Source organism: Lepidochelys kempii, chromosome 10 (assembly GCF_965140285.1).
Source record: "Lepidochelys kempii isolate rLepKem1 chromosome 10, rLepKem1.hap1, whole genome shotgun sequence".
Taxonomy (NCBI): Eukaryota; Metazoa; Chordata; order Testudines; family Cheloniidae; genus Lepidochelys; species Lepidochelys kempii.
This window is the reverse complement of record NC_136389.1, coordinates 72,214,935-72,236,699: the sequence shown is the minus strand read 5'-3', so window position 1 is coordinate 72,236,699 and position 21,765 is coordinate 72,214,935. Positions and strand designations below refer to the sequence as shown.

At 42.3% G+C, this 21,765-nt stretch overlaps 1 protein-coding gene across 6 annotated transcripts in view; it reads left to right on the top strand.

Annotated features, from left to right (window-relative positions):
- AKAP13 (A-kinase anchoring protein 13) overlaps window positions 1–21,765 on the top strand; it is a 330,780-nt gene that overhangs the window by 180,723 nt on the left and 128,292 nt on the right. For all 6 annotated transcript variants that reach the window (XM_073304194.2, XM_073304196.2, XM_073304195.2 and 3 more), the window contains 2 exons: window positions 1,811–4,760; window positions 10,239–10,315. In XM_073304194.2, coding sequence (XP_073160295.1) covers window positions 1,811–4,760; window positions 10,239–10,315 — 3,027 coding nt within the window. The remainder of the gene's footprint in view (window positions 1–1,810; window positions 4,761–10,238; window positions 10,316–21,765) is intronic.

Here is a 21,765-nt window from a genome sequence, read left to right as displayed (position 1 = left end):
TCTACAGCCCCCCGCCCCAATCTTTCTCAGGTGAACCAAGATCTGAAGTCCTGCCCATTTGAATGGGGAGTGGAGAACAGGTATACTTCATGTATATCATAGGCTCTAAAGAGGGGTGGGAACATCCACTAAGATGAGTGGAGTGTCCCATGTGTCTCAGAGCTGCTGTTTCAAGTTGTCTTCATCTCCATGGGGTGTTCTCATTCAGCTGATATGTGATCACAGTCAATGATGAGCTGCCAAAATCTGAAGACCCGGAGCGCTGCCGGGTGAGTAAAAATGCTCAGCCAGGGGAGCCTCCCCAGCCGGGAGCTCAGGTGGGCCGGACAGGATGGTCCAGTGGGCCGGAGTTTGCCCACCCCTTTAACAACCGGGTCTAAACCGGCTTCAAAATTTAACAACCGGTTCACGCGAACTGGTGCGAACCGGCTCCAGCTCTGATCCACTGATCACGGTACACCTTTCAGAGCCTCCCATGCTGAAGATGGGTATGTAGAGGAGCCCTTTCCCATCGTCGTCTCTCTGTCCTTCCTGTTTAAAGGACAACGCTTCTAAGTGCTCTAAAATCTGCATGCTTGCACAGATACTTTTCTTGATGTTTGCTATGCTTTGTGGGATTGCAGAGTGGGGCAAGTGACCCCCATCTAGGGTCCTTGGAACCAATTCTGGAGAGAGAAGCCCCCACATAATTAGCCATTTTAAAAAAGTTTCTGTGTGGTTTTTTTGTTCTGAACTAGAGGTTAAACTATTGCTCTGAAGTGGGACAAAACTTGGATCAAATTCTATCCTAAATAGTGCATGGCACCTGCTAAGTCTTGTGGGGACCCAAATGGTGAACAGTATTTAAGAACAGGTAAGGTTCTCCGTGGATGTGCCGTCTGGAAGGATTACATCAATAAAGAAAAAAAAAGTGAGAGGGTTTCTATGCAACCACTTTATGCTTGCCTGGGTAGTTCAAGGGAACTGGCCAACGTCATTGCCCCATTGAATATCCCACCACTGACATGTCTAGTCTGAGCCGTTGTATACCTGAACTATAAAGATTTAATAATGTGTATTGCTCACTTCAAGCGGTCTCTGTTATTATGTGGTTTTATTTTATGACTAGGGTTACTGTAAACACAGCAAGGTAGTCAGCAGCTGGAGTAACCAAAATGTGTGTTACATTGGGGTGGGGAGGAGCTGGAGACAGAGGACTTTGTGTATGGGAGTGGGGTGGGAGAAGGAACAAGCACAGGGAGATGGGCTCTGGAGGGAATGGGCAATGAGGAAAGGTGGTAGGCAAGCCTTGGATTGGTTGTTTGAGAAAAATCTGTACCTTTTACTAGCCCCCAGAGGATGGTGGCAAGTGGCTGCTTCCTGCTTTGAGGGCAGATTAATATGGTGTTTCCAAAGACACAGGGGTTCTGTAATCCTCCTACAGCCCAGAGCCAATCTCGAAAAGAATTGCAATGTGCCATTTTGGAGCTGGATTGTACATTCAAATGCATGTTACTTAATACTGCAAATTAAATTTAAATCCTGCTCTTTACTGAGTTTAAATTTAAATCCATTCAAGCAATAGTCTTCAATATAGCCAGTGGCTGGCAAGACTTAAAAGGTCAATTACTGTTCCAGTACATTTTGTAAATGCAGTTCAAGTGGATATACACACAGAGATGGAGGGAGGAGCTGATCTCATTTTGTTTGCACTCAGGTTAATGTTATAGATTTAATAATTGTACAGGTGACCGATAAATTAATGTGTGCACTTTGAGAGTGTGACATACAGCAAAACAAACAGTCACAGTCTTTATTTCCCTCTTTTCAGAGTGCAGCGAAACAGCCAGAGCCAGAGCTGAGAACTTCAGAGGATAACTGCAATATAGGAACAGAGGTGGAGGGTTTTCCGGCTGCTGCAGCCTCCCTCTCAGAAGAAATGCCAACAGAAGAAAGCAAAGAATGCCCTTCTGCACTAGTTAACTTTGATGTGAGGCAGCTCTCAGCCCCAACAGGCCAAAAAGAGAACCAGTGTGACAGTGGGAGTTTGGAAGTGCTTAACGACACATCAAGTGATTTGTTGAGCCTGGCGGGTATAGACAACCCAGGGTTTTCCTGTGAAAGTAAAAACACAGCTACGTTGAGTAAAAAGGAAGAGGAGGGGCCAGCCGCTATTGTAGACTCTGGGATTGTATCAGATAAAAATGACTGCACGCTGAGCTCAGGTTCTGGAGTAAGTGGTGCTGCAAGCCTTCCATCCTGTGGAAATACAAATGCGGAAACAGGAATGACATCCAGTGGAGTTGTTTTGAGTCAAGCCAGCCTGTGTAGTAGAGATAATACCCAACAGGAAGTGCAAATCGTTGAAGAGTGCGCAACTGAAAGCGCTGTTACTGTGGCTGAAACTGCATGCGAAGCCCCAACGCCCTGTGAGGGTGTGGATGTGGCTATGGGCCAGGCAGAATGCAAGAACTGTACAGGGTCTGTGGATGCTGCTTCAATCCAGCAGCATGTGGAGAATGGAGAGGATGAGACCCGGGGATTAAGAACTTCAAGTCTGAAAGAGCTGCCCCCAGCAAGTGGGGTGCTGATCCATGCTACTGAGCCCTTACTTGCAGTGTCACCAAAATCTCCAAGAGAAGGTAGGGAATGTGGAGCTGGACAAGGGATGCAGGCACAGGATAATGCAAATGTACGTGTTGACAGTAATATTATCCCTGTTGGCCATTGGGAGACAAGTGGCAGCAAAGAGAGTGGAACAGACTCGAACTCCAAAAATGCAAAGATTGGTTTGCCAGAGGGAGTAGTCCAAGGTGAACCCCTTGTAAAGCAGAGGCAGAGTATGATTCCCAACACTAGAGAAGAGCTGCTGGTTGTGACTGAAATAAAGGTTTCAGAGAATGCATTGGAACGTGATCCTGTTGTTTTGGAAGTGAACAACAATAGTAAGAGTATTGAGCAGGGTGTGCAGGTGGAAAATGGAAACTCAGATATTGGGCTGAATGAACTGGTTTTGAGTGACAATGTGCGGAATAATTCTGAAATGAAAAACAATCCCCTTGACAGGCCTGGTCCAAGTGATGCAGAGTCTGTGTGTTGCCTTGAAAGCAGTAAAACCTTTGCAATTCTAGCTGAAGGCAAAGGTGACAGTGAAGCCCTTAAAAAGATGTCACCGAGAACTGAAACTACTGGCAGAGGAAGCACAGATTCAGCAGAGGAAGGCCAGCGGTCTGCTGGCAATTGCCACACTGAGAATCAAGCTGTTTTAAAAGGTGAAATGTGTGACAGCTTAAAACCAGAGACTGCTTCAGCTAGCAAATGTGAGCCTGGGTCACAACCTCCACTTGACGCAGGTTTGTCCTCAGCAGAAAAAGAGCGTCTGCAAAACCAATTGGTGACATCAGAAAGAATTTCCGAACAGGAGGGGGTTGGCAAGCAAATGAAATCATTTTCGTCTCCCTTATTTAAAGGAGATGAACAACAGGGACAGGCAGTCGGTAAGGAGAGAGATGCTGCAGCGGCACCTCCAGGACAGGAGGCGTCTGTGCATGGTAATGATCCCGTCTTCTCTTCATGTGGCATGGGGACAGAGCGTATCCAGGATAATTTAATGGACACACCCTCTGCAATTCATAATAAAGAATCTAAACAAAACCAGGAAGTAGCAGCAGTAGCAGAGACGGCAGTGCTTGCTGAACAGGACAGTTCTGTGCATCGTAAGATAACAGCAGAAACTAGCTTGCCTAAAGACAGCGTGGAAAAAGAGGACTCTGACGAGAAAAGTCTGTCACAGCCGGCTGAAGAGAGCAAAGCTGAACCCAGTCAGGAGCTGTGTGAAAGTGGGACACTTGGCAAAGAAAAGGGTTTGTCCGAGGAGCCTGCTGCTACTGTGAAATCCTCTGTTTGCCGTCAGGGCGAGGAATCTGCAGCAAATGACAGTAACGCAGATATTGGGCTGAAAGGGGAAATCTCCTGTCAGGAAGCGGATGACAATGCAACAGTGGATGCAGAAGAAAGTATTGTACAAGGGTCTGAATCAGAGTACAAATCGCTGGATGCGAAGAATGACCCTCCTCCCGACGCAACGTTGAACCAGGAACGTGATCTCAGTCAGGGGGCACAGGGACGTTCTCTGCAAAACAAAGCACCAGAATTAAAGGAGGTCTCTGTTATGGAAGCACCTTCTGTTGCCTTTGAGAATAGGGTACCTCTAGGTATAGCTGAGACATCCACGATACCAGGTGATCCAGAAGAGGAGGAGGATATGAACAATGTACTGTCCAGAGCATCGCTTCAGCCTATTGCAGAAGAACCCCCCTGCGACAGCGACTCCAGCACTGACGCTGTCTGTTTGGCCAGTGAGAGCGAAGCTGGGTCTGAAGTGAAAGGAGCCCAGCAACAGGTCTTGGATTGGCCCAACAAAGACCAAGAGGAGCAGAGCAATGCCATGCTGGAAGCGTGTCTCTCACAGTCACATCCATACAATATCAATGCTGCTGCTGAGCTTACAGATGATGTTGGGGCAAAGTGCTTGGTTCCAGAGGCTGATGGCTCCTGGCTGGATGGATTTGTTTCTATATTGGAAACGCCTTCTGTCCCTGAGTCTGCAGTTGGGAAGCTAGAGAGTGTACCTGTTGGGGTTCTCCCCCCATCCCCTTCCAAAGCCGGAGTGATTACGGGAGACATCCTTAATGGAGAAATGGATTTAAGTTTGCAGTTTGATGAACCAACGAAAAGGGGGGATGCAAGCTCAGAAGTCCTAGGATCTGAGCCTGTTACAGGTAGGCAAAATAGTGTTTATTTTATATAGCATCATATATGCGCAGGGCATTTCACATGCAAATAAAGGAAGAAGCTCTCTGCGAGAAAGAGCTTCCAACTTAAATGAGATATTTCTTTCTTTTAAAGAATGAAAATCAGGCCATGGTGGGTAGAGAACTGAGTGTCAGAGGCCAGCCCTGGGAGGGGAATCCTGCCCTTGGCAAGTGCACTTTCTTTTCCTGCAGAGACCAGAAATCTGAAATAGATATTAAAGATTTACACTACAAGTATATGTTTCTAGGATTGCACCACAGTTAGGAAACAGTCTTATATTTATGCCAAAGTATTTTAGAGGCATCTTTAACATGTAAATTATGTTCCCTAGTAGGGAAGACAACAGTTAAATGGGAGTGTGCTGCTGAAATTTGCTGTGTATTAGTTACGTGTTCCCTTCTGGACCAGGTGCCTTAGGGTTTTGTGCTAACTTGACTTTCCTTCAATTCTGCCACATTTTCTCTGCGAATCTGGAGTTAAAGAATATAACAGTGCTGTATTAAAGCTTCTGTTCTGGTCAACTGGAACAGCGGTGAGTGTCATTCTGAACTGGGCAAAGAAGCTTTCTGATTGGTGGCATTGAGTCATTTAAAAAAGAGGGGGAGAGAACACATCTCTCCACCCACTTTTCCTGACTGTGAAGCCATCCTGGAGCAAAGCCGCAGTCTTTTCCCTGTATTTAAGCAGTGCTGGAATTCAAACGCTTATTACTCGTTCAGTGCTATAAGCAAGAACGAAGGATCCGTGGGGACCTCTGATGAGTGATGTCATATGAGATAAGTGACTGCATCAGGAGAGCTTTGGCAGAGTCAGTCTGTGTTCAACAAGGGCTAATAGGAACCGTCAAAAAATAAAAACAAAACAAAACAGCAACTCTTCCTCTGATAAATACAACAAAAAATAACTGACTTTCGGAGTCTTCCAGATGGATTGAAATCACACGTGAAATTTCTACAGCAGCGCGCAGCTGGTTTGATCCAGGCTTTATATTACATGTGTTCAGGCAACTGTTAAATGTAAACAGCTGACCTATCTCTGGGTTGCTCTTGTTTAGTTATAAGGAATCTATAGGTAAGACATATCTTTCCTTTAACAAGCTCAAAACAAAAGACTAATTCAGAATTGTAAAGAAAATAATCAAAATAGATGTAATGCATCCATCAAAGCAGCAGTTTAGTGACAGGAGCTGTAAAATCATAGAAATATGTGACTGCTTTTTACTGCATAAAGGGAAGAGATTTTGTCAAATAGAGTTGTGGAAAGCCATTTATTTTAGCATTGACTGGCAGCATACTTGTGGGTACCTATTCTTTGGGGGTAGGGCTGGTGAACGTTTTGTAAGTTTTGGTGAGCTAGGGATTTTAAAGTGTTTTATTAGTCATAGTAAGTTATCAGCTGCTATGTAACAGGCTGTTTACATGAATCAGAAAGCTCCTTTAAAAAAGAAAGTTCTATTTTTGTATTGTGGCAGGTTGACATTTCAATACAATGGGAGTGGCTGTAAGTCAATACCTGGGAATGCTAATTTCTTCTGGGAGCTCCTTGTTTTTTTGTCTCCTGCCCTCTAAGTCTCAGTAGCTAAGGTTTAATTCTGCACCTGCTGTTGGCTATATGGGTTTTTCATGCAAGATGTATAGAAATCAAAGAGACAAGGAATTACAGTGCTGTAAATTAGTGCCCATATTGAAAAATGCAGCTTGTGTTTTTATAAAAATGTTAAAACATGATACTAAGGTAGGGTAGGGGAAAGGAAACTGGGGAGGTGATTGTTACAGATTTCAAAAATGTAAAAGGGACGTAACATACAAGAATCCAGCGTATGTTCATCTCTTCTACCCATAAGAAAAAACATGGTCACAATCTGAAGCTGCCTAAAGGACAAATTAGGGTAGAATGGCTTCTCCCGGGGATTATTGGAACAATCTACAGAATAATGCTATATGGGCACAGACCAGACATGGGTTTAAAGCAAAGACAAGAAGATGTGTTGTGTTTTCTATTATTACTGTGCACTGTGTGGGAGGGGTGTAAGGGGGCGGGGGGGGAGAGAGAGAGGGCATTTAAACTTTGTGTGGTGACTGCCCTACCTGGATAACTTATTGTCTTGTCAAAGGAGCAAATTACTAAGTACTGTGAGGTTTTTCAAGTTCACTTTGTTCTGAGTCAGAACTTATCTTGGCAAGTAGGGACGTGTATATATTTATTTTGCGGTTAGGGACGTAACTGCTGCTCAGCAGAAAGAACCAAAATTCTTTTCTGACAGACTTTGGGCTGGAGTCCTTCTCAGAAGAGAGGCTCGGGTCAGGTGGATGCTTCCCTGAAACACACGTCACTGGGGATTGTTTTTTTTAATTGTCATTGCTAAATTGTCACAGTTTGTGATATGCAATCAAAGGTTTTTCTCTTCAGTGAGAGATGCAGGGAAAAATGCAAGACCATCTAGCTGTGTAAGGGTTTCATTTATGTTAACTGCTCCTCATGACATCACTCTCTTTCATCTCATTCCCTTGTCATGTGATCAGTTTAATAAGATTTAGAGTCCCCAAAAGAAAAATCAAGTCTGCATCCAAACAGCTATTCAGGGCCTGGTCCTCAAGAGCAGTGAAATCAAGGGGAGACTCCCATGCCTCTTGTAGAAAGTTTTATGAACCTCATGCAGTACTTAGGGGTTGGGCCTTTTATTCAGCACCAAATACCCCTGTGAAATGAGATTTTCCTGCAAACTATTTGAATAGTACATATTTGGCCTGACTTGCATTTGGGCAAGCAAGCAGTTGAGGTATGAAGCTGAAGTTTGGACACCCAACAGATAAGAAGACACACTGGCCTGGTTTCTACAGTAACTAAATCACGAATAGTGTGCCTTATTCTCTAGAGATTCCCCTTGAACAAATTGCCATAATGGATCTCCTGGCAGGTCTAGGCCTTTAGAGGCTGGCATCTGCTAATTTCCATGAGTAGAATTTTACCATTTCTACTTTCAAGCTCCTAACCTCATCCTCACCACGAGGACATCCACTTTGGCTGTCCAGAAAGGTTTTCACTAGCATTTATTTCAGCAGCTAGGGTGGCAGGTTCCACTGGAGGCAAGCTTTATTAATATTAATAATATTACATAAGGTGCTCCCTGCCTGAATGCCTCTGTGATGTATTTCAACACTAGTTTATGAGTTTGGGATATTCATTCTTAGTAGAAGTGCTTGTGTTCTGGAGGTAAAGTGCACAAAACTTGGTTCTTTCAAATCACATGCTGGACCAGTCCACGTGATGATATGGAAGCCCACAAAGGTCAAAACCTGGAAGTCAGATTTGGCTGGGTTGAAACCATATATGTAAATAATGCTCAAGGAATGATTTGCAAAGATAAAGTCCTTAAATTGTACATCTAGCCAATCACAGTTGTATAGGTTAACAACAAAAATAGGGTCTGATCTTGCTCCCATTGAAGTCAATGGATGTTTAACTGTTGGCTTTAATGGGAGTGGGATTAGACATGTCCCTTGCCCTCTCTTCAGGATCTCAAAGCATTTTACAAACATGAATGAATTTATCCTCACAACCCCACTGGGGAGGAGGCAAGTATCATTATGGTACCTGTTTCTCAGATGGAGAAGCTGAGGCACAGTCAGTTTAAGTGACTTGTCCAAGGCCACAGAGGAAATCTGTGGCAGAGCCAGGAAGAGAGCCCTGATGCCCAGTACTGTGTTTTGGCAACAAGATTGTTCCTTCCACCCCTATATTTAAGGAGCATCTTCTTGCATTTATGACAGCAGTCTGTCTGTTCCCCCTAAACACAGTTCCTTGTTCATATGTGCAGCCTGGGGCCCCAAGGTTGCTCCCTTCCCCCTCTATGGTCCTGGGGGAGTTAGGGTGCACATGCTGGGCATTAACAGGCTCGCATTTCCTGGGGGCCCATTCCTGCGGCATTATTATCCTTTCCAACAGCTCATTTCAAGAGTTTTTAGGGGAGGGTCACTCTTCCTAGCTGAACCCTCCCCCTTATCATAAGTACATGATCACTGGCTGTTTTGCCAACAAACTGGTGTCCCCTGGGTGATTCTCACGTGTGCTCAGAACTATTGCTGAATTGGCTCTGGTTTCGTAGACGGTTCTGCTGTTAACAACCCATAAACTCATCAGGTCTTTCTATCTGATACCACAGCATTGTGTTAATTTGTAATTTCTTTGAATTAGCACAGCAAGTGGTGTGTAGCAAAGTACCCTTAATGCCCTTAAGACGAACTAGCTTGCACTATCCGTGCAAACTACTTTTTTCATTGATTTTAATTTAAGATGGAACTGTGGTTTCCCGCAGCCTCCTTTTTATACAAATGATCCACTACAAATTGTCAGTTAAAAATCCTTTTGATTCCCATAGTGCTCAGTTACAGATGGCTAGGAGAAGAATGATGTGCCTTGTGGTTGGAGCCGGGAGACAGGGGTGTTGCATTCTGTCCTGGCTCAGCCACTGACTCACTGGGACACCTTGGTCAAATCACTTCACCTCTCTGCACTGCTGTAAAATGGGAATAGTTACATAACTCGCAACGTGGGGTAGTGAAGCTTAATTCACTTTCTCTGAAGTATTTTGGAATCCATGGGTCTTTAGAAGTGGAAATTGGTTTTAGATTTAAGTCCTGGTCAGCGTAGGTGTCACAAGACAAAAATGGTTATTTTAAAGTGGGCAAGGTGCAGAGAAAGAAAATGCTGGTGTAAATGGTGATCGTTTAAGTTTTGCATGTTAATTTGCTGGGAAGAGAGGACAATAGGATTACAAAGTTTTTCTTGTGTTTCATCAGCACCATCACCAGAAAAAAAATTTTTCCAGGCGGTTGCCAAATTTGGGTGGAGACTGACTTGCCTTACTACTCTCTGGGACCTAATCTACCACTTCAGGTTAAGGAGAAGAGGCATGTGTGGAGAAGCTGGCATTGCATTAAACACTTGAAAGTTGAGAAAATATTCTTGCCTCCCACCTGTCTCCATGTTATGGTAAAGAATCGTAGAAGATTAGGGTTGGAAGAGACCTCAGGAGGTCTTCTAGTCCAACCCCCTGCTCAAAGCAGGACCAACCCCAACTAAATCGGAGAAAAACAAATATATACTTTTTGATCATACAACAGGAATAATGGAAGCCGAGTCTTCTTTGGTGTAAACATATATGCAAATATAACCTAGATTTCAAGCTTCACATAGAGCCATCTGTAGAAGTCTAGTCCTGTGGTTTCTGTGTGCTCACTGCTGTTTCATATTTCCTTCATTCACAGACACTGTAGTTGTAAAATTACTAACAAACAAGCAGCAAAGTCAGGAATAAAACCAGCTGTTGGAAAGAAAATAATGCCTGTTGAGTTTTTTAGAAGTATTTGAATAAACAGAAAAACAGCAGCCTTAAACAAAGGGAGTTTGCTTAAATCTACTTTGCAAACCTTTTGTCCTTGCAGAAAAGCTGGAGATGAAAATTGAAGATGAGGTGGATTTTTTGAAAGACCTCAGAGAGCATGCAGTTTCTGAAGGAACAGTAAGTGTCATTTTCGCATCTTTATATTGTACTTTGCCATGCTTTAAAAAGAAATGTCTGTGCAGCTGATGATGATCAGCTGAGTTGCTGATTTCCTTTCCACAGCTGCTGTGAAGCGAAACGTAAGTTATACAGAGTGGCTTTTCTTGTTAACCTTCTAAAACTAGCATTGATTTTTAGTCCTCCTTATTTTTGAAATAGTATTTAGTTTAAAATAAAAAGATGATAAAAGACAAATTAAAAATGAAAGCCACAAAAGGTTTTGACAGTCTCATAATGTACGATAGGTACCTCAGGTCTGTTGATGCTCCACAATATGAGGTTGTCAAAAGTTGGGGAGGTGAAAGATTCGCTCCTCCTCCTACAGTATTACTGTAGCTCATGGTGTAGTTAACATAAAATGATTGTTCATAAGTGTGTACAGAGAGACAGCATGGTCCGGTGGATAGGGCACTGCACTGGAAGTCAGGAGATCTGGTGGTGTATGTGGCTCTGCTCTGTCCTGTTTCCTTGTGCAAGTCACTTCATCTCTGTGCTTCTGTGTCTCCTCCCACCAGTCATTTGTTTAATTGTTAATTCCTCAGGGCAGGGGACTATTAACTACGGCCTGCTCTATGCTAGGAAGTTAGGTTGACCTAGCTATATCCCTCAAGGGTATGAATTTTTCACATTCCTAAAAGACATAGTTAAACCGACCTAAGCTCCAGTGTGGACAGTGCTAGGTCGAATGAAGAATTCTTCTGTCGATGCAGCTACCACCTCTTGGAGAGGAGGATTTATTAAAGCGACGGAAGAACCTCTTCCGTCTCTGTAGTAAGAGTCTGTGCTATAGTGGCACAACTGCAACTGTGCTGCTGCAGTGTTTCTAGTGTGGACGTAACCTCTGTGTTTGCACAGTGCCAAGCACTCCAATTTTGTTTGAAATCTATATGCACTACAGTAATACAAATAAATAATAATCATAAGCCCAAATACAGGGGGAACCAAATATGAGGGGGAAGGGGGAACCATAAAATTCCCAAAAACCATAAAACCAGGAAAAAAGACCAGGCAGGAAGTTTGAAATGAAGTGGGCTTATTTTGTGTTAAACATTTTCTGTCACCTTCAGCTGTCACCATTTTTGAGGATTAATTGCAATAATAAAAGCTAGGCTATCACATTTGTTTGAGATGGAGTTAAGCTGTGGTTTAAAACAGACTTCGTGCATTTTGCTCTGTTATAAGCTGTCTTTCTCGATGTTATCTGACCCAATTGTCTTTGAGGCATTTTCGGTAGTGTGCATGTGCGCTGTTTTAGAGCAGCAGTATTTGTGTGTTAGTTTATAATTAAGAAGCTAATGTTATAATAGTAAACAGTATAAAGATGAAGTAACATTACAGGGTGGAGCCTGTAATCTTCTCTGCACATTAATGAAAGCTCTTTGGGTGGTAAAATAATCTTGCCAAAGCAGACAATAAAATCAGGCTTATTTTTGTATGTTTTTAACAAGTTAAGGCTGAGTTTGTAATTGTTAACTCAATGAGTTAACCAGGGAATAGTGCTAGTAACCTTCCAATCTAAAATGTGTGCACTTTGATAAATGTCTTGCATTATCATAATGCTGTAGTGTAAAGATGCTGACTGTTTTTATCCCACCCCTTTTGATAGATAATTTTTATGACTAATCCCTGGGTGTCTGCTTGTATAGCAGGATCTATTTAGACAAAAGCAAAAAGAACACACCCCATATTTCATTTATTTCAAGCAACATGCATCTCAAAAGAGGAACAAAAAGAAAGGTACTGAGTTTAGTTTTTGTTTTATGTTTCATAATGTAGGTGGTATGCTACTTTAATATAAATCTGGCTGCAGCTTTGTCCTGTCCCTTTGCTTCCCTGCAGAGGGAAGGAGCATGCTCAGATTAGCCAACCTCCCCGGCCCCTTTTTAAATCTGGCTTTTCTGGTGTGGGATTGGGAGCGCCAAGAGAATGGAAAGTTTGCTGCAGAAGGAGTGACACAGTTTCCTGTTGCTAAGTTCAACAAAAACAACATAACAACTGTACTATATTAAGGCCATTTAAAAAAAAACAGCTGAAGATTTATAAATAGAGCTTAATTCACACATGTAGGTTTAGCTAGTGGCTAGATTTAGGCTGGGGATGGGATGGGGGAGAAGAATCTCAAAATATAGATGTGCAGCTCTCTCTGTTCTCCGCTACTGCTTCATGTAGTGTTAATTTCACATAGCCCGGATTTTTTCAGGTGTCCACTGCCTTCTCATTAGTGGGCCATTTGGTGGTTAGTAAAAGTGGTTTCTTAGTTTGCTCCAAATCGGGACTATTTTATTGTTTGCATCTACTCATGGGTTTTGTTTATTAAAGATACTTTATTGATGTTGTTGGGAAGCAAAGTGAAAGTAACCACATTTTTCACATCTGAAATTTGCATGGTAGTATTTTCATATCTATAATTCAGAAATAAACTTCTGTGCAGAGAAAAGTAAGCACTGAACTTTCAGTCCCTAAAAGAGAGAAGCTTCATTGTCCTGAGCCTGTTGCATGCCATATGTGAACATGGGGGTGAGTGGAGTTCTGTATACCTCTTCTTATGGTTTAATCTCCTAGCCAGAGGAGTAATTGGGTAGCTGGTGCACAGCGATTGTACTCGCTTGAGCTTTATCTGTACAGGTACCTATCGTGTCCCAGAAGACTTTGCTTGAATATGGATCTTGTGCATGTGATGGAAAGGCTGCAGCTGAAAAGGATTTAGGAAAAGTGTGGCTTTGAGAATTGCAAACATTAAGAATATAACAGGAAAAGAGTATATGAGAAGGTAGTTCTAAGTGGAAGCTTCGGAATTTAACAATCAACATTTGGATTTGGCTTCTCTGTACACAGAACCACACGCTCTCATTGACATAAATAGCTACAGTTGTCATAAATACTGTTAAACACAACCTAGGAAGATCTTCTTTACTGTCACAGTGGTAGGGCTGGGTGTTCTAAAGTACTTGTCCATTGCTGCTCTTTGCCATCCAGCAATTATTGGGAGATGAAATTATTTGCTCTTCCATCCTCCTTCCTGTAGGGTTTCTCCAATTAAAGTGGGCATTTCTCAAATGTCTTAAAACTGCTTCCTTAGAGATTATATTTGTTCAGTTTTAGGTCCAATTTTGTAGCAAGAATTTCCCAACTTGTTCTAAGAACTAGGGTCACCAAATGAAATTAATAGGCAGCTGGTTTAAAACAAATAAAAGGAAGTATTTCTTCACACAACGCACAGTCAACCTGTGGAACTCCTTGCCAGAGGATATTGTGAAGGCCAAGACCATAAGTGTTCAAAAAAGAACCAGATAAATTCACTGAGGATAGGTTCATCAATGGCTATTAGCCAGGATGGGCAGGAATGGTGTCCCTAGCCTCTGTTTGCCAGAATGAGCGACAGGGGATGATGGATCACTTGGTGATTACCTGTTCTGTTCATTCCCTCTGGGGCACCTGGCACTGGCCACTGTCAGAAGACAGGATACTGGGCCAGAGGGACCTTTGTTCTTCATGCATTTAGCAGTATGTACTATAAATTGTGGTTATGTCTGAGATTTAATTAGCTACTCTTTTGTTTCTCCTTTTGTATTTTGTTTGGGGAACATAAGTGGAATTGGGGACGATAGCAGGATATGATCCATTCATGTTAAACTTTATCACTTCTAAAACTGAATGACTCCAGACTCTTCATCCAGGGGTCAAGACATACTGATGGGAAATCAGTCCTACCTTCGATACACGGTTATGTTCAAGCTTAGCAGACATGACTTAGTTTCAGTAAACTGACAGGATGTCAGACTATTTGTGCACTGACAGCCTTAAATCTTTATTAAGTCTCTACTTTTTGAAGAGATAAATAAGCATGACTTTGTGTTTGTATTTAGAAATGGAATCTGGTAGCTGTGGGGGGTCAAATAACACTTACTACTTTCTGACGTACATTTCCCTTTGTGTTCACCCCAGAAATAAATTGCAGCTGTTTTATTCATTGAATCGCTTTGTGTAGTGATGACACAATGGAAGAAACTGCCTTTCTTGGTTCTTGCTATTTTTTGAGTGTCCAAAGCTGAGAGTAACAGTCGGTAGCTGGCTGATGAGAACACAGATGGTTCACTAGGAATTCTCCTTTTTGCTTATTATTTGGTTTATTTACCATATATTGTTGAGTGTTATGCATCCTCCCTTTAAAGGATGGATGGTTTTAAAGGACTGGATGTATTTTCAACAAAAAGTACGTTGTTGGTAAAAGTGGAATTTGTAATGATCTTTCCGTGGAGGGAAACTAAACTAAGTAAGCCGTTTGCACTTTTCCACATGTCCACTGGTCCAGGTTCTTCAGTAAGGAAACACCAATGACAGGTGCTAGCCGCATCATTTACTTCATTGGGAGGTGCTCAGGTACCATGGTGATCGATGCAGTAGATGCTTGAATAGAATATACTCAGTGGTCCACAACCTTTCAGTTGCAATAGCATGTTCATGTTCCCAGAAGAGTGTGGTGGGCGTCGGACACCGAAACGCCGCTGAGAAGCAGCGGCATTTCGGCAGCAACGCTTCTTGCTTCTGGGCGGTATTTCGGCAGCTGGTTGTCCGGCAGCTGCACTCCTCGGCAGTGGGTTGCCCGGCGGAAGCGCTCTCTTGTCGGTAGGCGGGCTACGCTTTGGGGACCACTGTACTAGATAATGCTGCTTATATACCCTTCCATAAGCCTTTTTGTTCTGTGTTTGCACAATACCGGCATAACAGAGTTCTGGTCCATGACATGTCTCCTGGGCACTACTGCAGTACAAATTAATAATAATAATAATAATTAATAATAAATTGTTTAATCTGGAAGGAAAGTTAATCTCCCACATTTGAGGTTGTTAGCACTTAAATTCATCTACAGCACTTAGAAGAAATGGAATTGAATTACTAAAGCTAATATTTGTATATATGCTTAGGGTTACTTATGTGAGAAACATATGCACCCAAAAAACACAAAACCAAAATTCTTTTTAGAGCCAAAACAATTAGCAACATAAGTGTATCGGTTTAAAATTTAAAACTGCATTTTAAAGCATTATATTTGAAACCGCCTTCTCTTTTATTTATCCACAAGCCCTGAGCTCAAAGCTACATACTTACCTCATCTTAATAAATAAATAAATAAACCTTTTAAAAAAAAGCTGTTGACTTTTTCTGTAGCGTTATTTTTATTATTTCATGTGGCTTTTAGGACAGGGGCACCTTTTAGACCTTCAGGACACTGGTAGCTCTGCCACTGGGATGCTCGAACCACTGCCCCAGAGGGAAATGAGAAAATAAAATAAAGATTTTCCAAAAGTGACTAATGATTTTGGGCACCTTCATTTTTGGGGGTTCAACTTGACACGTTTTAAAGGGACCTGATTTTCAGAGGGTGGGGCTCTTAGCACTTTCTAAAAGTCAAGCCCCTTTTAAGGCATCTCACATTAGCTGTCCAATAACTGATGTGCCTGAAATCATTAGTCGCTTTTGGAGATCTTGGTCATCTTTTTTATTATCCTTGCCATATTATGTGTCGTTCTTTATTGTTGATGCCCCCATTGTAGCGCCTCACAATGAAGGATCCATTCGGGGGCAGCTGCACCGATGACTCGTACTGTGTAGTGAATATCCCAATAGGTGACTCTGAAGCAACAGTAGCAGCCGTAATAGGGTTTTATTGGACAGGATGACACCCACAGCCAGTGCCTTTCCAAACCTGGGCACTATGCTAATAGAACAGTGGAAGAGTGTTATAGTCCCCACTTAAAATATTGACCAAGGCATTTGGAATGATGTAAATGAGCAAAACCCAGAATATACTGTGGGCAGTGAAGACAAAGATTATGTTAAAGGTGTAGCTAATTATAGGTGTTCCTGGCAGCGTTGTGTAAAGTTAAGGTTGCCCACGACTTCCCATCGTAAGACCTTGTTCAGAGTTGCTTATAAGTTTGACAGGCAGTAGCCATTCAGGCTGGAATTTTCCATGCCCAGTGTCAGCTTCAATCTGAATTTTTTGGGGAGGTTTTAGTTAAAATGATTAATCTGTTTCTGAAATTAAGGAAAAATACCTTTTGACCAAGTTAAAAAAAAAATGCCTACAACCATTTAATTGAGGAACTCTAGTGTCCCCGTGCTTGGGAGCAGCGAATTGAAATTTGGCAGGGGGGGTCACCCTGGTGTCAGGGTTGTGCCTTTTGATGTTCCTGTGAAAATCTGCCCAAATTTGGCCAAGATATGACTCAAAAAAAAAATCTGTTTAAACATGTTCAGTAGAAAGTTAGCTTTGTAGCTAAATTCTCCAAAGATTCTGACTGTACTGAGCATGCTTCAACCCGGATGGCCAGGGCTGAGTAAACTATCCCTATGCCTGCACCTTCTGGCAGCCAGGGGCTAGTGTGGCACCCAGCACTGGAACTGAGTGCTAGAACACTGTCTTTTGTTTTCAGAATACAGAGGAGTGAGGAATTGGGAGGCAGAAGGGTCCATACCTCCTTGAAGGAGTCATGGAGGATGGGAGACAGGAGTTGGGAGCAAAGAGGGTCAGGAGCCGGGGGGAAGGGGGGAGGACGTGAGAGGGGGAGAGGAGCAGAAGCTGGGGTAGGGGGAGCTGTTGTGGGGCAGGAGCTGAGGGCTAGGAAGAGTGTGGATAGGAGCAGAAGGGGAGGGATGCAGGAGCTGCATTGTGGGGGGTGTTGGATATCCGTTACTCTGTTAGCTCAAGTGATAGAGGTCTGGGCCTGTGGATGTAAAGGTTCAAATGTCTGTTGGAAGCATATTGATGCCCTGCCTCAAATGATCATGTGATAAAATTTCTGTTTTATATTTTTGTAATTAAAAAATTACTTTTAACAAACAAAAAGAGACATTAAAAGAATGTTAAGGTTGCAAGGTCAAGGACATAAAAGTGAGGAAATGCCAAAATAAAGGGTACAATCCGAATTTGGCCTTCTTGTTAATCTTTAATTGCATGACCGCATGGTATATTTTCTATTCGACCTTGTGTAGTGTGGGAAACTTCAATTGAATGTCCGAAGTTTGGCGGTTATAAGCAACTGAGAAACTTAACTGTAGGTAGCCCTATATTCTCTGGCTATTAAATTCTTTGTGCCGTTTGCCTTTTTAAAATGTTTTACTGCATTTGTAACTATTATGAACATGGAAGGAAGCCATGCAGGAGAGAGGATCCCGCTGAAATAACTTGCAGTTCTTGAAGACCACATTGCTTTTCTGTGAGTGATGCAGTGAGGATCAATCTCCTCCACCCACCCTTCCAGAGCTGACAAGGAGAGGAATGGAGTGGGGGAAATAAGCCAAAAATGGGATGTTTTATCAGTGTTTCCATTACCACGTGTTGTACTTACTCTAGTAAGGGTGACACACTGGGGCAGAACTTTAGTCCGGTCATCGGCATAGTCCTTTCTCACACCCACTAGTATCCTGTCTCTAGCTGGGTCATTCACAGAGCACAGGCTCCTGTGGTCTGAGGGGGAAATTATGTCAGACGGTCAAACTTTTTTTTTTTCCTTCTTACTTTTAATCTCAGTGTCTTATTGAATAACATTCCCTTTTATGTTTGTTAGCTTTAAATGGTAAATATGTTCTGATTTCAGTTTCCCCTGCACTGCTGAACTACACAAAGGTGATTTTCACTGTTAACGCTGCCTGAGGATATGCAGTTATCCCTGTCCCCCGTTCTCCCCCTCCAGTGAAAAGTCTGTGTATCTCCAAATAGACTCATAGACTTTAAGGTCAGAAGGGACCATTGTGATAATCTAGTCTGGCCTCCTGCACATAGCAGGCTACAGAACCTCACCCACTCCGGAAATAGACCCTAACCTCTGGGCTGAGTTACTGAAGCCCTCAAATCATGGTTTAAAGATTTCAAGTTGCAGAGAATCCACCATTGACTAGTTTAAACCTGCAAGTGACCAGTGCCCTGAACTGCAGAGAAAGGCAACACCCTACAGGGTCTCTGTCACTCGGACCCAGTGGAAAATTCCTTCCGAACCCCAGATCTGGCGATCAGTTAGACCCTGACCGTGTGGGCAGGACCCCCGAGACAGATACCTGGGAAAGAATTCTCTGTAGTAACTCAGAGCCTTCCCCATCTACTGCCCCATCTCCATCAGTTAGGGAGTTTTGCTACTGGCAGTCACCAGTGGGCCACATGCCTTTGAAGGTAATCCCATCATACTATCCCCTCAGCTCAGATATTTGCTTTTGGATTACCAAAGCAGCATATTCCACAGTGTGTGCTTTCTAGAGTTAGAATAACTATAAAATATAAGGAAACTAAAATAGTGACTAGCCTGAGACTATCCTGAACAAATATTAGCAGAACTCTTTTTTTTTTTTTTTTAATAAGTCGGCGGCAGGAAGGCTTTCACAATACTCCTTTCGCCACCCCCCGCCCTTCCCACAATTCATCTATGATGTCATAAAGTAAGGGGCAAAATCCCAGATCCAGTGCCAACACCATATTCACGGGCTCAGTACTGGACAATTCTGCAGGACTATGAAGTGGATGAATGCGCATCCCCCATAGCCCAGGTCATAGAGTAGAAGCCACTAAGACTGTTGTAGTACCTGCTGGTGGCTTGAGAGGGCAGATCCACGTAGTCATGGATGGATTTATCTGCACCTGCCTCTGCAGAGTAGCATTCTTTGATGACATGGAAGAAGCCACCACAGAGCTGGGGTCTGCAGATTGCAAAGGCTGTTGCATGGGGTTCTGATTTTCTGTCATCTTCATGCCCCCAACTCCTGCAGGTTGACCTCTAAGATTCCCTTACAAAGCTGAGTTCTGCATCATGCTGGGTGGATGCACGCCCTCCCCAGGATCCTTTTGCTGCACTGGGTGAAAGGGGCCAGAACAGCTTTGGTTCCACTGCCAGAAGATTCTCAGCAGTCCCAGAGACAAGACCGTGTTAGCTCGTGTGTGGGAGCCATGCTCCTCATTATTACCCCTTTGGTCCAGATTTCCTGCCAATACCGGTCACAAAGGGTATTTATCGGTGAGCTTTTTCACCTTGAGTGTTGAAGCTTCATGAGATACGTGGAGTTCCCATTGCATTCCGCAGATGCCATTCTGCTGAACAAAACCTCTAAGGCTGTGGTGTAAAAGTTGAGATGGAATATGTATGTAGTATTGAATCTTACTGTAATACTTTTGTTGGACATTAAGTAGAAGAGATTAGCTCTTGTTAAGATGTATAATACAGTAGCACCCTGACACTCCAATCAGTATCAGGGCTCCATTTTGCTAGGAGCTTTTCCAAACATATATGATGACTGATTCTCAACCACAAAGGGCTTCCAATCTGGGAATCTCTCTCAAATATCTCACCAGTGGTAAATAATGTATTACTTTCTCTTTATGTGGTTAATTTATTGCTGGATATTGATTTTTTTAAATTGTTTCCTATATTAACACAGCTGTGTAATCAAAGGTATCCATCACTATGGCATGTAAGAGCTGGCATTAACATTGTTTGTTGAAGAAATACTAAATTGTACTTTAAATGATTAGGAGAACCCAGGCATTTGGACTCTTTCACTTATACTTTAACACTTTCAATCTTGTCGTGTTATAGCAGACACAATTACTACATAGTTAACTCCTACTCTAAATATAGAGAAAAGTTGATACCAACCTCAAAGACCAAATGCTGATTTTCAGTGGAAATTTATATATTATGAGAAGTGGGTATTTTTGGAAGTCACATTATAGAATGTTTACTTTTTACATTTGTTTCCGTTCTGGTACTTTGGCATTTAAAATCAGCACCCTGTAACCTGGATAAGCAAGGACTTACTGCTAGATATATAGGCTATGGCTGATTGGTTATTAGAATGGTTTAGAAAGAAAATTTATAGCCAAGAATTCTACACTAGTGGTAGGTTTTTCATTTTAATTGCCATATGTGTGCCTTTTGATTTTGGGTTTTTTTCCCCCCTTCATCATAAAATATGACAAAATTGAAATAGTGTTTAGCTCTCTCTCCATCCTGGGAAGATGTTTACAGACTTGTTGACGCTCATCGAGTATGCTAATTCTCTCTCACAAGTATTCATCGCAAGTGGTTCCCAGGACCCCATCAGAAGAAGAATGTTGTTGTTTTGTTGTGTAGGAGCACATATTTTATAGTAGCAACACATTCCATATCCTGTGCTATGATTGGTGTTGCTGCTTTTGGAAATGAAGTATTTAATTTCAGGTGATATGGAGAAAGTCACTTCTAAACCCTTGAAGTGTTACACAGACCAGTCTTACATAGTTGCCTATTAGTTCCTCTGATGTATGGTTGGGCACACTTTCTGTGGATAATGTGAAGAATTTTTCTTGCTGGAAGCAAAGATTAAAACAAAATTAGTAGACCTGTTCAACATCTTTCAGAAATGTTTTGAAAAATATTTCAGCACATTTTGACCAATCCTATATTTTATAGACTTTCCGTGAAGATCCAGTATCTTAAATCTCTAACCTTGTGATGGTATATTATTCACATATGTTGCTGGAGAGTAATCTGCATGGAGAAGTTCCTGCTGTTTCATCTGTAGACTGATATTGTGTGGGTGTACTTATGGATTATCCTTTTGGTTCCTATCCCTGGTTTTGAAGACCCCCATGAGTCTCGTGGAGGGAGATAGTGAGAAGAAGGGGAAGAGGGTGGGAAATGGTAGTGGTACATACAGAGTTTAAAACCCTTTTGCAGTACAGTGAATTTTCTTGTTTGTGGAATGATGCAGAAGAGCAAGAGCGGGCTACAGAGTTTAACTGACTACTAGATTTGGCATTGGGGAAGGAATTCATCCCTTCTTCTGGAATCTTGTGACAACAGGAGGACAAATGCTAGCTGGATGTTGGTTGTTCTAGCATCTGCAGTATGTTTGTTTTCCTATCTATTATTTTTGCTTGGCACAAGGTTTACTTTGTACTGAGTGTGTACTGAAGCTAGTAACCTAATAACGCCAGTGATGATTTTGTCTGTGAATCCAGAGTTTTTAATATGCATGAGCTTCATTTTTTAAAAAGCGTAATCAGGCTGGCTGTTGGAACATTGTTAAAAATTGGAACGAGCTCAGAAAAGAGCTACAAGAATGATTTGTGATCTGGAAAACATGCTTGATATTGAGAGGCTTAAGAAGTTCACTGTATTCAGTTTATCCAAGAGAGGATTAACAGGTGCCGTGATCATGATGGAAAAGTACATGTATGGGGAAGAGATTTCTGGTAGTAGACGTCTTTTTAATCTAGCAGAAAAAGGCACAATGAGATTCAGTGGCTGAAGCTGAAATTAAATTCAGACTAGAAAAAAGGTACACATTTTAAGTGTAGTTAACCATTTAAACAACTTACCCTAGAGATGTGGTAGAGTCTCCATCACTTGAAGTCTTTAAATGAAGACTGGATGTCT